This window comes from Chiloscyllium plagiosum, unplaced genomic scaffold (assembly GCF_037043375.1).
Source record: "Chiloscyllium plagiosum isolate Xiang-an unplaced genomic scaffold, Cpla_swu_hap1 HiC_scaffold_21, whole genome shotgun sequence".
Classification (NCBI taxonomy): domain Eukaryota; kingdom Metazoa; phylum Chordata; class Chondrichthyes; order Orectolobiformes; family Hemiscylliidae; genus Chiloscyllium; species Chiloscyllium plagiosum.
The window spans coordinates 8,848,388-8,865,807 of NW_028270159.1; the positions used below are offsets into that span (position 1 = coordinate 8,848,388).

At 50.6% G+C, this 17,420-nt stretch overlaps 1 protein-coding gene across 5 annotated transcripts in view; it reads right to left on the minus strand.

Moving 5' to 3' along the window:
* LOC122564622 (endophilin-B2-like) overlaps window positions 1–17,420 on the minus strand; it is a 163,192-nt gene that overhangs the window by 13,570 nt on the left and 132,202 nt on the right. For 3 of the 5 annotated variants that reach the window (XM_087998224.1, XM_087998225.1, XM_087998226.1), the window contains one exon: window positions 285–374. In XM_087998224.1, coding sequence (XP_087854350.1) covers window positions 285–374 — 90 coding nt within the window. Of the gene's footprint in view, window positions 1–284; window positions 375–11,874; window positions 11,899–17,420 lie in introns of all 5 variants that reach the window. The other 2 variants (XM_087998223.1, XM_087998222.1) reach the window with 1 other exon arrangement.

A 17,420-nucleotide genomic window follows, 5' to 3' on the forward strand; every position in this document is an offset into this window, starting at 1 on the left:
GTGCTTTTCCAGCACCACACTCTGATCTTGACTCTAATCTCCAGGATCTGCAGTTTTCACTCTCACTTAGAGGGATATGGGCCACGTGCTGGCAAATGGGTCTCGTTCAGTTTAGGAACCCTGGTCAGCATGGACGGGTTGGGCCGAAGGGCCTGTCACCATGCTATATGACTCTATTAGACCACATCACCAATCTCACAATAGGGGCCAAGCCAGAGGTGACTGTAGGAGCTGCGTAAGCACCTTATAAAACAAATGGATGAGAGAAATGTCAGGATACTTACGTGAGTGCTGCTGATACCCTCCAGCAGTAATCTAGTCACCTCCGCCTGATGGTCAAACCCTGCCTGAGCCAGTCGCAATTCCTGTTCCGCCTGTACATGGAGAAGGTGGGAGAGGGGAATGGGAGAGAGGGGAAGGGGAGAGAGAGGGGAAGGGGAGAGAGGGGGGAAGGGGAGAGAGGGGGGGAGAGGGGAAGGGGAGAGAGAGGGGAAGGGGAGGGGGGGAAGGGGAGGGGGGGGGAAGGGGAGAGAGGGGCGAAGGGGAGAGAGGGGGGAAGGGGAGAGAGGGGGGAAGGGGAGAGAGGGGGGAAGGGGAGGGGGGGACGAAGGGGAGAGAGTGGGGAAGGGGAGAGTGGGGAAGGGGAGAGTGGGGAAGGGGAGAGTGGGGAAGGGGAGAGTGGGGAAGGGGAGAGTGGGGATGGGGAGAGTGGGGATGGGGAGAGTGGGGATGGGGAGAGTGGGGATGGGGAGAGTGGGGAAGGGGAGAGTGGGGAAGGGGAGAGTGGGGATGGGGAGAGTGGGGATGGGGAGAGTGGGGATGGGGAGAGTGGGGAAGGGGAGAGTGGGGAAGGGGAGAGTGGGGAAGGGGAGAGTGGGGAAGGGGAGAGTGGGGAAGGGGAGAGAGGGGAAGGGGAGAGTGGGGAAGGGGAGAGTGGGGAAGGGGAGAGTGGGGAAGGGGAGAGTGGGGAAGGGGAGAGAGGGGAAGGGGAGAGAGGGGAAGGGGAGAGTGGGGAAGGGGAGAGTGGGGAAGGGGAGAGTGGGGAAGGGGAGATTGGTGAAGGGGAGAGTGGGGAAGGGGAGAGTGGGGAAGGGGAGAGAGGGGAAGGGGAGAGAGGGGAAGGGGAGAGAGGGGAAGAGGGGAAGGGGAGAGGGGGGGAAGGGGAGAGAGGGGAAGGGGAGAGAGGGGAAGGGGAGAGTGGGGAAGGGGAGAGAGGGGAAGGGGAGAGTGGGGAAGGGGAGAGTGGGGAAGGGGAGAGTGGGGAAGGGGAGAGTGGGGAAGGGGAGAGTGGGGAAGTGGAGAGTGGGGAAGGGGAGAGTGAGGAAGGGGAGAGTGGGGAAGGGGAGAGTGGGGAAGGGGAGAGAGGGGAAGAGGGGAAGGGGAGAGGGGGGGAAGGGGAGAGAGGGGAAGGGGAGAGACGGGAAGGGGAGAGACAGGAAGGGGAGAGACAGGAAGGGGAGAGAGGGGGAAGTGGAGAGAGGGGGAAGGGGAGAGAGGGGGAAGGGGAGAGAGGGGAAGGGGAGAGAGGGGAAGGGGAGAGGGGGGGAAGGGGAGAGAGGGGGCAAGGGGAGAGAGGGGGCAAGGGGAGAGAGAGGGCAAGGGGAGAGAGGGGGGAAGGGGAGAGAGGGGGCAAGGGGAGAGAGGGGGCAAGGGGAGAGAGGGGGCAAGGGGAGAGAGAGGGCAAGGGGAGAGAGGTGGGAAGGGGAGAGAGGGGGCAAGGGGAGAGAGGTGGGAAGGGGAGAGAGGGGGGAAGGGGAGAGAGGGGGAAGGGGAGAGAGGGGGAAGGGGAGAGAGGGGGAAGGGGAGAGAGGGGGAAGGGGAGAGAGGGGGCCAGGGAAGTGGGGGGGGACGAAGGGGAGAGAGGGGGGAAGGGGAGAGAGAGAGGGGAAGGGGAGAGAGAGGGGAAGGGGAGAGAGAGGGGAAGGGGAGAGAGAGGGGAAGGGGAGAGAGGGAAAGGGGAGAGAGGGAAAGGGGAGAGAGGGAAAGGGGAGAAGGGGAGAGAGGGGAAGGGGAGAGAGGGGAAGGGGAGAGAGGGGAAGGGGAGAAGGGGAAAGAAGGGTGAAGGGGAGAGAGGGGAAGGGGAGAGAGGGGAAGGGGAGAGAGGGGAAGGGGAGAGAGGGAAAGGGGAGAGAGGGAAAGGGGAGAAGGGGAGAGAGGGGAAGGGGAGAGAGGGGAGAGAGGGGAAGGGGAGAAGGGGAGAGAGGGGAAGAGGAGAGTGGGGAAGGGGAGAGTGGGGAAGGGGAGAGAGGGGGAGAGAGGGGAAGGGGGCAGTGGGGAAGGGGAGAAAGGGGAAGGGGAGAGAGGGGAAGGGGGCAGTGGGGAAGGGGAGAGAGGGGAAGGGGAGAGAGGGGAAGGGGAGAGTGGGGAAGGGGAGAGTGGGGAAGGGGAGAGTGGGGAAGGGGAGAGAGGGGAAGGGGAGAGTGGGGAAGGGGAGAGTGGGGAAGGGGAGAGAGGGGAAGGGGAGAGAGGGGAAGGGGAGAGAGGGAAGGGGAGAGAGGGGAAGGGGAGAGAGGGGAAGGGGAGAGTGGGGAAGGGGAGAGAGGGGAAGGGGGCAGTGGGGAAGGGGAGAGAGGGGAAGGGGAGAGAGGGGAAGGGGAGAGAGGGGAAGGGGAGAGAGGGGAAGGGGGCAGTGGGGAAGGGGAGAGAGGGGAAGGGGAGAGAGGGGAAGGGGAGAGAGGGGAAGGGGAGAGAGGGGAAGGGGAGAGTGGGGAAGGGGAGAGAGGGGAAGGGGGCAGTGGGGAAGGGGAGAGAGGGGAAGGGGAGAGAGGGGAAGGGAGAGAGAGGGGAAGGGGAGAGAGGGGTGGGAAGGAGAGAGGGGTGGGAAGGGGAGAGTGGGGAAGGGGAGAGAGGGGAAGGGGGCAGTGGGGAAGGGGAGAGAGGGGAAGGGGAGAGAGGGGAAGGGGAGAGAGGGGAAGGGGAGAGAGGGGAAGGGGGCAGTGGGGAAGGGGAGAGAGGGGAAGGGGAGAGAGGGGAAGGGGAGAGAGGGGAAGGGGAGAGAGGGGAAGGGGAGAGAGGGGAAGGGGAGAGAGAGGGGAAGGGGAGGGAGGGGTGGGAAGGGGAGAGGCGGGGAAGGGGGGAAGGGGAGAGGCGGGGAAGGGGAGAGGGGGGGAAGGGAGAGGGGGGAAGGGGAGGGGAGGGACAAAAGGGAGAGGGGGGGAAGGGGAGAGAGGGGGAAGGGGAGAGAGGGGGGAAGGGGAGAGAGGGGGGAAGGGGAGAGAGGGGGGAAGGGGAGAGAGGGGGGAAGGGGAGAGAGGGGGAGGGGAGAGAGGGGGAGGGGAGAGAGGGGGAGGGGAAGGGGAGAGAGGGGAAGGGGAGAGAGGGGAAGGGGAGAGAGGGGAAGGGGAGAGAGGGGAAGGGGAGAGAGGGGAAGGGGAGAGAGGGGAAGGGGAGAGAGGGGAAGGGGAGAGAGGTCGGGTTGCGGAAGCAGGATGGGAACGTGGGGAGAAATGTGAAACTGGAGTAAAACCGTACGTTAAAATGATGATCTGCAAACAGCTCACACAGAGACAAACCTGAGTGAGACTCTCTGTCCCACAGTGAGCCCAATATCTGGGCCAGATCCTGGCCTTTGACTCAGTAATCGTGTGAGCGTGCCTGGTTGAATGGGCCAGCAGCCACCCTAACCATCAGGATTTGAAGAGATTCACAAGAGGTTCGAGTTCTGGTCAGGTAGCTGGCTCAGGCTCCTGACTCAATCCAGTCCCTGAGTCACACCAGGGTTGGCTCAGGGCCTGGGACAGTGAGTGTGTGTAAAATACACAGCTATAGTGCACACTGGCATTACCAGGTCTGTCCAGACCATCAAACCAGGCCAAGAATGAAACCCTGGCTAATGGAAAGCCCATGCTGAAATGGTGCATCGTGGAGGCAGGGCTGGCCATTCACTGCTGCTAGCCCCCACGCTGCACCCTGATCTCTCAACTATCTAATGTCCTCATGTGGTTCCAAAGTGTTCTACTGTAATCATGAACAGATTAAATCAAGTCATTCTGCACCACTTGGTTTTGTTTCTGAAATATACAAATCAAACAGGTGATTTTTACCACATTGTAAAAACATTACACACACGCACTCTCTCAATACAATGATCCAAATGGTTGCTCGGTAACTATCATGGACAGGTGGCCTTGGTAAGCTGCTATCTGAACTCAATCACACTCCTTCTTGTTGCAGCCAAAACACAGGGCAAAGAAAGGTCAGAATAATACAGCAGAGTGAACCTCCTTCATACTGGAGGGTGATGGAGGGAGAGGGAACTATATCCAGTCAATCCAGACAGAGGCAGGAACGGAGATCTCACTCAGCGTCCCACCCAGAGGCCACAGTTCAATCTCTGGAATTGACTTTGTGTACACAGTTAGGAATTAGTTTGCTTTCCCTGCAGGTGGCTCTGGGAAGATTCCTGCACGTAAAACCCTGAGGAGTCTTGACAGAGCAAGTGCTGAGAGATGCCCCTCCTGTTGTGTGAGGGATGAAGGGCATCACTTTAATACTCAGGGCACCCGTTTGAGACTGCTTTCTGAAATGGCCCTGGTAAGTGACTCAGTTCAAGCCACATCCCATGAAGGGATATTCTGCACAGTGTTTGGACCGTGTCAGGCACTGCCTGTGTATTGTAGGCTGTGGCTTGCTAAACACATCCAATGAGTTGGGAAGGTTACACGGATCTTTCTGAGGGAACTGTCAGGAGATGAGGCGTCCTGAAGCACTCCTTTGGAAACTCACAAATTAATGGAAGATCCATGAAGGAGCCATGCAGGAAAGAACAGAGCAGGCGATGTTGGAAGACGATTTTGGCCAGGATGCAGAGTCCCAGAAAAACTAACAGGGACTCGAGGAGGCCATTCAGCGCACCAGGCCTGCTGGTCTTCTATCTCAATATCGCCCCAAATCTCTCATTCTCTTATTACCTCATGTCTGGAATACGTTGGCCTTCAATGGAATAAGGAATTCTGTGATGACACGTGCCTTTTAGAGAGATTTGTTCTGTCCTGTTTCTCTTGAAGAGAGTGGTTGTAGCCCTGGTACCGAGGTGTCTGCTCCATGGAAAGCTGAGGAAATAGCTTTGGGGTTTTTTATAAAAGAAGTGTGAGTGGGTGGGGTCAGGCTCACACAGCCCCCAGGGTCTGAGCTTTTGCTTTCTGTTGTTGAAGTTGGGGTTGAAGCTGCTACACACAGCTCTCTCTCTGCTGCTGCTGCTCGACTCGCTCTGTCAGTGTTCCTTCCCCTGGACTGGGGGAGATCGCAAGTGAGGGAAGTCAGGTTTGCCTTTGGCAAGGGCGTGTTTATGGGATGCTGCTCTATTGGAACAGTTGGTTATAGCAGTTAAATAAGATCCCAGTGTGTTAAGTATTTCGATAGAGTTAAAGTTATGCCAATTCTTGTTTGGTTTGTATTTTAACCGCAGTGCCAGAATAAAGTGTGTTTTGCTTAAATAATACAAATCTAATGGTGTGGCCAATCAAATCACATCTGGAACACACCCCCTTAACACTTGCCTTCAAATAAAATAAAAATTAGGGGTTAGGATTTCTCCTGGTATATTTTGATGGGGTTTAGTCTGGTCTGTGACAATTGCAAAGGTTCACAACCCTTCAGCTAAAGGAAGTGCTCCTCATTTCGAACCCTAAATCAATGACATCTTTTCCTGAGACTACACCCTAGATTCTCCGTTCAGGGTCTTTCAGCACCAATTCTATCAAGCCAATTGAGAATAGCATTCGTTTCAATTGGACTGCCAGTCAGTCTGTTAAATTCTGCAGGGCTTAGGCTTGACTCGGTCTCTCTCTGACTGTTAATGTGCATAGAGTCAGGAGTATTGGACAGGATTGCTTTGTCAAGTCTCACTCTCACTCCTGTTCCGGAGTTAGGAGCAGTTTAGGATTTGTTCCCTTATCCCATTGCTCTGTAGTAGCACCTGTATCAATCATCAGCTGCTAATATTCCTGCCATGTGTAACACTAAATGAATAAGGTACTGCCTATTGGTCAAACACACACAAATATAACCACAGCGATAAAAATAAAGTGCTGCAGATGCTGGAAATCTGAGACAAAAATAGAAATTGCTGGAGAAACTCAGCAGATCTGGCAGCATCTGTAGAGACAGAAAGAGAGTTAACCTTTCAAATCCAGTGACCCGATTCAGGTTATAATGCTGAAGAGTCACATTGGCCTGGAAACACTAACTCTTTGTCAAAATTACTGCCAGACCTACTGAGGTTCCCCAGCTCATTTTGTTCTAACGAGAAACACAGCAACTTGTTCATTAAAATAAAAATGGTCAAACAAATATTTGACAATTCAGCACTACACAGCTGCTGAAAAAGATACATTTTGTCAAAGATTTTTGTCTTGCATTCATCAGGGTAAGTCAGAAGAAAGATCAGTGTAAAGGGGGAACAACATTTTCAAATGTATAGGAAATATAGCAACCAATCAGCATTCTCTTTTGTCCCCTTGGCATTGGTGTTCTTGCAAACTGTCCTGATGAGTGCAGGAGCACAAGCTTTGGAAATGTCTTTATGCTCAAAAACATTCCATTTAACACACACAACTAGAGGCTTAAACACACACCCTGCATTGAGAGAGATGCTGCATTAGGCATTCAGAATTCACAGGCTGAGAAGTATACAATCAGTTAGTATTTAAATGACCAATAATTCATTTTCAAATCTCCACCAGGTCCAGCTCACAGACCTGCATTACCCCACAATTAAATTCAGCAGAAAATCAGGTTTTAGGGATTGGTTCTGAAGCAAGATGCAATTCATCACTCATTGCAAGATAACCCCAATGGACAATCTAATGAGATCATTGGATCCCTGAAGTGAGAGAAGCAGGTCATTCGGCCCATCGAGTCTGCACCAACCCTCCAACGAGCATCCCACTCAGACCCACCTCCCTACCCTATGACCCTGTATTGCCCATGGCTAACTCACCTAACTTGCACATCCCTGGAAACCTTGGGCAACTTAGCATGGCCAATCAATCCTAACCTACCCAATCATCAGCTTCAGAGGGTCAGTGTGGACTTGTTTCCACACCGTAGGGAATCTAACCTAACCCTTGGACTGTGGGAGGAGACTGGAGCACCCGGAGGAAACCCACGCAGACACAGGAGAACGTGCAAACTCCACACAGACAGTCGCCCAGGCTGGAATCAAACCCGGGTCCCTGGCGCTGTGAGGCAGCGGTGTTAACCACTGAGCCATCGTGCCACCCCTATAACAAGCCAGCATTCTGAATATAGATATAACGGGCCAACAGCGGTGTTTAAATTCAGATGTTTCTTATGGATTCAGGCAAAATCAAACAGAAACCAAAACCAGCAACCCCCTAGTGTTAATGCAGATGTAGCACAATAATAATTATGGGAAAAGAGTTTTCTATTCCCAAGAACTTCAAGCTCTCGATTTTCTTAAACAGCCCACTCCCACTCCCACAATCAGGAAGCACATGGGAGCAACGGGCAGCATGGTGGAGTGTCTGTGTGGGGTTTGAACATTCTCCCCGTGTCTGCGTGGGTTTCCTCTGGGTGCTCTGGTTTCCTCCCACATCATCCCAAAGATGTGCAGGTCAGGTGAATTGGCCATGCTGAATTGCCCATAGTGTTAGGTGCATTAGCCAGAGGGAAATGGGTCTGGGAGGGTTACTCTTCAGAGGGTCGGTGTGGACTAGTTGGGCCGAAGGACCTGTTTCCACACTGTAGGGAATCTAATCTAATCAAACTAAACCAAGCAGATGTCTAAGATTGAGGCTACCTCTTCAATCTTTTGTACATAGATATAGGATTGAATCAAAGTGCCATATGAGGTGAAGCTGCCTACAGACGGTCTCACGCCATCACAGCTTCTCCAGCACAGTCTCCTCAGCGGAAAGTGATGAGCAAGGTTACTTTTAGCTTTTGGGCAATTTCCCAAATCATCAATATCTGCCCAATCCCTTGAACCCACGCACATCTGTCATTTTCTAGAACAATCCATATTCCATTTGTGGTTATTTAATTAAACAGTTAAAAGATATTGTTGCAATTTTTCAAAAAAATTAAAAACAGTTCCCAAAGGAAAGCCAAGAACTGTCTATAAAGCTGCAATACATACTCTTCAAAAAAGACAGCATTTGTTTTAATCTTTGGAGGTAAAGCGCATAATTTATTTCATAACTCAATCACAACAAAGTGGTTTTTAAAAATGCAGATTTGAGTCTTTTCAATTTAGTTTTTTGAGACGGATAGATTTAATTTAAAAAGGAACTGGAGGGTCATCAGTTCCTGATGCACGCTGAGAGCAGGAATGTGAATTTCAGCATTACAATCCACTTTACTCAATTCTGCAAAGGTCAACATTTATCAGGCAATAGTTAGAGACAGAACCCAATCATCATGAGCAGTTGTACAAGTGTGCATACATAACCCCTGTACTGCAGCTTTAGCCCCCCAGACTCCTCCACATTAAGCAATGGAAAAACTAGATTGTTGGGCACACGGTAAATACAGGGGACAATATCAAACATCATGGCAACAGCGAGGGGCATCAGTATACCTTACCCGACCTGTCTTCACCTTGGTCAGGAGCTCACAGTCCACGTTTTAAATGGAGCTTAACAGGTATTTCAGACCCAAAAGGAAAAACAAAATGGCAGAAGAGCCAACTGTGACCTGGGCGACACAATCAAGGCTGAGTTGAATTTTAATGCCGTGTGAAAATAACAGGCCGCCCGTTTGACAGGGGAGCAGGAGAATTTCTTTTCTCATGGCAAAGAATCTTCTAGAACTCTCTTCCTCAAAAGGCGGTGGAAGCGGAGCATTTCAATATTTTTCAGACAGGGGATTCTTGATGAGCAAACGGGGTGAAAGGTCATGGGGGTCAGGAATGTGGAGCGATTGGATCAGCCATGTTCTTATTAATTGCCTGATCCGGTTGCTCGATGGTTGCTGCACTGTTCATTGATGAATTAAACACACCAAACTAGGATCTGGACTGGACCATTCCGGCCCCTCGGCCTAATCCACGCTTCAACAAACTGTGGCTGATCTTTCGCCTTAGCTCCTCCTAGGCCCACATCCCTTCCCTCCCTTACAGCCCAAACATCTACCAACCTCTCTCTTGAACATACTCAGCCACGGAGTATCCTTAGGGAAAGGAAGAGCCTTCCCAACATTCACAATCCTCTGAATGAAGAAATGTCTCCTCATTGCTTCCTAAATGGCTGACCTCTTATTCTGGCACAGGGTGGGAGGGTGGCACCGGACCTCAGCATCTAACCTGTCACTGAAGAATTTTATATGCTTCAACAGGATCACTCTCTCACTCTTTCCAACTCCAGCCGAGGCTACTCAATCCCCCCCAATGGGACAATCCCCTCATCCCGAGTCTACTCAATCCCCCCCAATGGGACAATCCCCTCATCCCGAGGCTACTCAATCCCCCCCCCAATGGGACAATCCCCTCATCCCGAGTCTACTCAATCCCCCCCAATGGGACAATCCCCTCATCCCGAGGCTACTCAATCCCCCTCCCAATGGGACAATCCCCTCATCCCGAGTCTACTCAATCCCCCCCCCAGTGGGACAATCCCCTCATCCCGAGTCTACTCAATCCCCCCCAATGGGACAATCCCCTCATCCAGAGTCTACTCAATCCCCCCCCATGGGACAATCCCCTCATCCCGAGTCTACTCAATACCCCCCAATGGGACAATCCCCTCATCCCGAGGCTACTCAATCCCTCCCAATGGGACAATCCCCTCATCCAGAGTCTACTCAATCCCCCCCCATGGGACAATCCCCTCATCCCGAGTCTACTCAATACCCCCCAATGGGACAATCCCCTCATCCCGAGGCTACTCAATCCCCCCTAATGGAACAATCCCCTCATCCCGAGTCTACTCATTCCCCCCTAATGGAACAATCCCCTCATCCCGAGTCTACTCATTCCCCCCTAATGGAACAATCCCCTCATCCCGAGTATACCCAATCCCTCCCAATGGGACAATCCCCTCATCCCGAGGCTACTCATTCCCCCCTAATGGAACAATCCCCTCATCCCGAGTATACCCAATCCCTCCCAATGGGACAATCCCCTCATCCTAAGTCTAGTGAAGCTCTGTTAACATGTCCAACTTTAGGCAAAGCCCAAAACTGTGTGCATAGTGTGTCCTGACCAATGGCCTATAGTACTGCAGTAAGATGTCCTTTGGCCCATTGATTCTGTACTAGTCCAAACTAAGCCACTCGAAATTCTAATCCCGTTTCCCAATACTTGGCCCACAGCCTTGTGAAACCTGGACAGGTGCTTCCTGTCTTCAGTGACCTTTGACATTTCTAGCTCCACCCAGACCTCTGGATTGGAAACTGGAGTGAGAGCACCCCACATCTGAATCGCTGCACCGAACGTGAACGGCCACTTTGTAATCACCGGCAGGTTTTAATCCTCATTCTCAGTGATAAGGTGATCTACTGTCCAGTTGTCTGGCCCCTGGGTGTCTCGATGGTTATGGGGAGGTGGGGCAGGGGGGGCAAGGAGTTTAAGGTCTGGTTATCCACATTGCTAACTTTGTTAATACTTTCATTTAGTGTTAAGAATTGGTGGCCACTTTAATTGTCTGAGTATATATCTACATATACACGGGGATAGAGAGAGAGGCCTCTTGTGGTGTAGTGGTAGCGTCCCTGACTCTGAATCAGGAGGCCTGGGCTTATGTCCCATCTGCTCCAGAGGCGTGTCCTAACATCTCGCCTCAGGTGACTGACTGTGTGGAGTTTGCACGTTCTCCCCGTGTCTGCGTGGGTTTCCTCCGGGTGCTCCGGTTTCCTCCCACAGTCCAAAGATGTGCAGGGTCAGGTGAATTGGCCATGCTAAATTGCCCGTAGTGTTAGGTAAGGGGTAAATGTAGGGGTATGGGTGGGTTTCGCTTCGGCGGGTCGGTGTGGACTTGTTGGGCCGAAGGGCCTGTTTCCACACTGTAATGTAATCTAATCTAATCTAATCTCTGAACAGACTGATTACAAAAAATAGGTTAAAACAAAAAGCAGACCCAAGGACCTTCTTGCAGTAATATCCCCACCCCTGGACAATATATATATATATATATATATATATATGTGTAGGGACAGAGAGGGCTGTTGTAATGCAACAGTAGTGTCCCTACCTTTAAATCAGGAGGCCTGGGTTTAAATCCCACCTGCTCCTGAGGTGTGTCATGACATCTCTGAACAGGTTGATTATAGATTTTTCTCTCTCTATAGGGACCACCTGGTGTGGAAGGAGCTGTTAGACTGAGAAGGCCATAAACTCTCTAAACAAAGAGAAGGAATTTGCTCTCTGCCTCCCGACTGGCTTGATCCAGGTCTGCGTACGGAAATGAATGCAAGATTACAATGAGTGAACTCAGTCTGCTCTCTCTCTCTATCTCTCTCTCTCAGCTCAGTACGAATTGCACCCTGGCCCTAGCCTCCCCTGGGTTGAAATGTGTGTACAAACTATATCAGAATGGCTCCCCACTCTCTATCTCCAGCAGGAACTGCACCAGCCCTTCTATAAACTGAACTCTTTCCACCAACTCATGCCTGGATGTTGTCTCGAGTCTGCAGGACTGTGGGATACCTTGTTCACACTGTGACACCCCATGAGGTTTTTACATTCAGAATGCAAAGAGACTACAATTGGGAACAGATTGGATCTGAAAAGCCCCGACAAGCTCAGATTTCAAGTTTTTGGAGTCACAGCCTGGTTTTTAGGTGGTCAGGCTTCAGCACGGATTCTTCTCGCGATGATAAAACACCTCGTCAATAAGCTGTCCCAAATCACTGTGTGATCAGCAGTCTAGTTTTCCCAGTACCTTCAGACCCGGTGTATGTGTTTCAGATACTTACCTTTGTCACCTCATCACTCCAGAGCTGCAGATCCACACAGCAACAAGAAAGGAGGTGAGTGGTTGATACTGGAATGAGCTTATTATTACTGATTTTTAACACGATGGATGGTCACGGCATGAAGTTAAATATGACACGCACACACACACAACAATATGCATTAAACGTACGTAGGCTCACGAGAGAAGAACAGAAAACATATTCACATTCGGGGAAACAGGGTCATCTTTACTAAGGGTTTGACATGGGCTTTTGGAATACAACCTAAAATTTAGCCCCAGGTGAAATAAAAAGTAAATACAGAACCACCCCCCCCCCAACAGCTGATCCTGATAACGTAGCCACTGGATCACAGAATCCCTACGATGTGGAGACAGGCCATGCGGCCCATCGAGTCCACACTGACCCTCTGAAGAACATCTCACCCAGACCCATCCTATCCCTGTAAACCTGCATTTCCCAATGGCCAGTCCACCCTAACCTGAACATCCCTGGGCACTATGGGCAGATTAGCATGGCCAATCCACCCTAACCTGAACATCCCCGGGCACTATGGGCAGATTACCATGGCCAATCCACCCTAACCTGAACATCCCTGGGCACTATGAGCTGATTAGCATGGCCAATCCACCCTAACCTGAACTTCCCTGGGCACTATGGGCAGACTACCATGGCCAATCCACCCTAACCTGAACATCCCCGGGCACTATGAGCTGGTTAGCATGGCCAATCCACCCTAACCTGAACTTCCCTGGGCACTATGGGCAGACTACCATGGCCAATCCACCCTAACCTGAACATCCCTGGGCACTATGAGCTGATTAGCATGGCCAATCCACCCTAACCTGAACATCCCTGGGCACTATGGGCAGATTACCATGGCCAATCCACCCTAACCTGAACATCCCTGGGCACTATGGGCTGATTACCATGGCCAATCCACCCTAACCTGAACATCCCTGGGCACTATGGGCTGATTACCATGGCCAATCCACCCTAACCTGAACATCCCTGGGCTCTATGGGCAGATTATTGTGGCCATCCACCCTAACCTGAACATCCCTGGGCTCTATGGGCAGATTATTGTGGCCAATCCACCCTAACCTGCACATCAGCGATTACATCAAAAGGGACAACACTGCACAGTGTGTAAGATGATTAAAAACCAACAAACTAAAACAAATTTGCCTCACAGGGAAAGGGTTTAGACAGAGAGTACAGGGGAAGACTAGCACTCCAGAGAAGGTTCACTCGGTTCATTCTGGGGATGGAGGGACTGCCTCAGGGAGGGAAGGTTGTTTAAGTGGGTCCTGTACTCATTGGAGTTTAGAAGAATGAGAGGAGACCTGATTGAAACGAAGAAGATTCTTAGGCAGGGTCAATGGGGAGAGTCTAGGTCATCACCTCAGAATAATCACCCACTGGGGACAGAGATGAGCAGGAATTTCACCTCTCAGAGGGGAGTGAATCTGTGGAACTCTTTACTGCAGAAGGCTGACGGGGCTGGGTCATGCAGTGTATTTAAGGCTGAGGCAGAGAGACGTTTAAGGGAATGAGGTTGTGGGGAAAACGCAGGAATATGGAGTTGAGGATGATCAGATCAGCCATGACCTCATCGAAAGGTGGGACAGACTCAAAGGGCTGAATGGCCTGTCTCTGTCTTAATGTCAGGAATAGACATCAAGTTAACACTGAACCCAGGATGTGTGGATCACAAAGGATGTGTGGATTTTTAATTTGAAGGTCAATGTGAGAATGGGTTGATAAAATAGAGCTCTAACTAACAGCACATGTCTCAAGTTAGAATCACGCAGACAAATTCCATTGCTTCTGTTGAATGGAAGTCAGTTCCTGTTTGTGGAAACAGCATGTCCCCTGGACTCCCCATCAATATTTAACACATTATATTTCCAGTAAAGACTGAAACCCATTTGGTTTTTAAAGTCTAATGTCTCACTTGGGTATAATTTTAGCTGGTGTTAATTCTCCAGTCCCCTGACATTGTTCAACACAGCCTTCTGGTTTAGCAACTCAGTAAATTTAATGTTTTAATCTTCTTTAGTCAAGAGGAAGAATTTTTTTTCCCCTGTTAATACGCGCACATTCATCAGATGATTTTTGTTTTATTAGCTAGGTCTGATACGTCACTATGGTAACCATGTCTTAAAGAATCTCGAAGCAAAATGCTGAGAAATATTACAGATTTTCTAAAGGAGGGAGATGGTGGAACAAACTGGAACGCTCTCTCAGAGAGCTGACACATGAACAATGGGCTGAACGGCCTCCTGTGCCATAAGATTGCCCAGTAATGGAGTCCACCTCCTCTCAGACATAATCCACCTGCTCCAGTCTGGAACAAAGCCTGATGGGAGTTGGCAGGGTCAAAGGTAGAGCCACTATTCCCCTCTCCACCCAGCCCTCAGCCCCTTACTGCAGACTCAGACTGGCAGGATTGACTGGGTAAGGGTGACCATGAATTTCAAACTGGTTTGGATCCAGGCTAAAAATAAGGACTATGTTCGCAGGAGTAGGCCATTCAGCCCTTCGTGCTTGCTCCCCCAATCGTAGCTGATCTCATTTCAGCCTCAGCTCTGCCACTTTCAATACACCTTCAACCATTTACTAATCAAAAATCTGTCTCTCTCCTCCTTAAACGTACTTCATGTCTCAGCATCTGCACAATCAGGGGGAAGTGAATTCCACAGATTCATTGCTGTAAATATCGGAATCAGATGGATGTCACTGACTATGAGATCCCTGATTGACCCAGGATAACACCCTAATTCAGGGAATCTGGGCTGACAGATATAACCAGGAGATCACTACAGCCCGGAGTTAATCCCCATCCCAAGGTCCCAGGCTTTTTGGCCTTACAGGAACAATAAAACGCACAGGGAGCCTCTGAACAGATTGGGAACACAATGTTAACGGTGAAAGTGAGGAGTTAAAATAATCCCAGTGATGGGATTTCACCGTCCAGTTAGATAGGGCTGGGATGTCCTGGGATGAATTGTACAATACGTTTTCTTTTCTTCAGGGTGTGATGAGGCTGTGATAGTTACCGGTTTAGTAAGACTTGAAGTTGAATTTGTCTTTGGAGAATTATGTAAATAAACAAAATGGATTGGAGGATAATGTAGAAATGGCTTTGAGACCTTACACCATTACTTCCTCCTGAGAGTGCAGATCCAATAATTAAACTAGTGGACCACACAGTCATGTGGAACATGTCTGTGAATGGCTGGGATAGGAGGTATAACCTCCTAACTACAACCTGCATTTACATGGCTTCCTTTAACATGTAGTAAAATATTCCAAGGTGCTTTACAGAATTATCGTCAGACAACATCGAGACACTCTCAATCATAGGAAAGCCATCCCTCCCTTTTCACATTTGTGTATGTAATGCAGAAATCCCTGTTTGTCTGAGAGAGAGAGAGAGACAGAGCGAGTGACAGAGAAAGAGCGAGAGACAGGCAGAGAGCGAGAGACAGGCAGAGAGCGAGAGACAGACAGAGAGCGAGAGACAGAGAGAGTGAGGAAATGTTAGTCTTGGAAGTTAAGATTTCTCCATAATATCTACCTGATGTCAAAACCCGAGAGTTCTCAGATGGATTAATTAGTGAAACTTTGTAAAGGCCCAATGCCAGGAGGATGAAGTTATTTTAACCCAGCTGGCTCTGCTGGTAGATCTCTTACATTTCAACACCTAAGATTCTCATCCTGATGTTCAAATCCCTCCTCGGCCTCACTCCCTCCCTATCTCTGTGACCTTCTCCATGCCCACAATTCTCCTCCAACACTGGCCTTTAGCCTACCCTCCACTCCCTTCTGCCCATCGTTGATGGCCATGCCCTGTACTATAATGAGAACACAAAAATTAATGACATGATGCATATGATGATGGAACTTTGATTTCAGCAGTCACCATGGAGACAGTGCTGGTGTCATGGTGATGTCCCAGACTGAGGATCTGAGTTCAAATCCCACCACAGCAGAAGATGAAATTGGAATGCAATAAAAATCCGCAATGCAGATATAGTTAAACAGGAATAGGCCATTCAGCCCTTCAAGCCTGCTTTGCTATTCAATATGATTATGGTTGATTATCCAACTCAGAGCCCTGTTCCTGCTTTTTCCCCCATACCCTTTGATCCCTTTAGCCCGAAGAACATTCAACGTTTGGCTTCAAATGCTTTCTATAATTCCACAGGCTCACCCATTCTCTGGGTAAAGAAATATCTCCTCATCTCAGTCCTAAATGGCCAACCCTGCATAATTAAACTGTGACACCCCGCCCCCATTCCCGGGGACAAAGTCTAGACTAATAGCAACCGTACGGGCCCAGCTCATTCACTCATGCCCTTCAGGGAAGGGAAATCTGTCATCTTTACCTGGTCTGGCCTACATGTGACTCCAGACCCACAGCAATGTGGTTGACTCTTAATGTCCCTCTGAAATGGCCAAGTTAGAGTGAAGACAGTTAGCGATGGGTGACAAATATAGGATCAGTCAATGACTCTTACATCACATGGATGCAATTGAGACTCTGAGAGGAGACAGTGAAACGACAGTATGGAGTCGCGGGAAAACTGCACATCTCTCTGTAAATGAAGGGAACTCCCCTAGGGTCAGACAGCAGGTACTCTGACAGAAGGCAGAGACAGACACGCCCACAGTAGGGATTTTGCATTTCACCAGTTTCCTCATTTCGTCTCCCCCCAATGTACCCCATTTCCAACCTCCCAACTCAGCACCACCCTCATGACCTGTCCTACTTGTCCATCTTCCTTCCCACCTATTGGCTCCACCCTCCCCTCCGACCTATCACCTTCACCCCCACCTCCATCCACCTATTGCACTCTCAGCTACCTTCCCCCCCCCAGCCTCATCCCCCTCCCATTTATCGCTCCACCCCCCGAGGCTCCCAGCCTCATTCCTGATGAAGGGGTCTTGCTCGAAATGTTGATTCTCCTGCTCCTCGGATGCTGCCTGACCTGCTGTGTTTTTCCAGCACCCCACTCTCCACAGGAGGGGTTGTCTAGTCAGACAGAGGCTTCTCCAGTGCAGGACAGACCCCCCCAATACACAGACCTCATGGAAAGAACATCCATGGGGTCAAAGCAACTCAGGTATCCCTGGACATAAATCAATCCCTGGGTCCAGCTCAAAGCAATGCCTTTAGTGTCTCTGCAAGCGCCCTCCCCCCAACTCCCCCCCCCTGTTACTTCTCCATCCTCCTCCCTCACATCCCAGGAGATCTTTCTTAAAATCAACCTCCTCTGTCCTGATTTCTGATGAAGGGCTCCTGCCTGAAACGTCGATTTTCCTGCTCCTCAGATGCTGCCTGACCTGCTGTGCTTTCCCAGCACCTCACTCTAATCTTGATTCGTCTGTCTAAGTCAATCCTCCTACACACAGTGTCCTCAGGCTCTTGGACCGAGTGTCTGATCACAAACCTGCCAAGCACCTCGGGAGTTAACGGTGCTATGCAAATGCACGTTACCAGAAAGGCAAGTAAGGGGGCTGGGGAAACCTCAGAATTG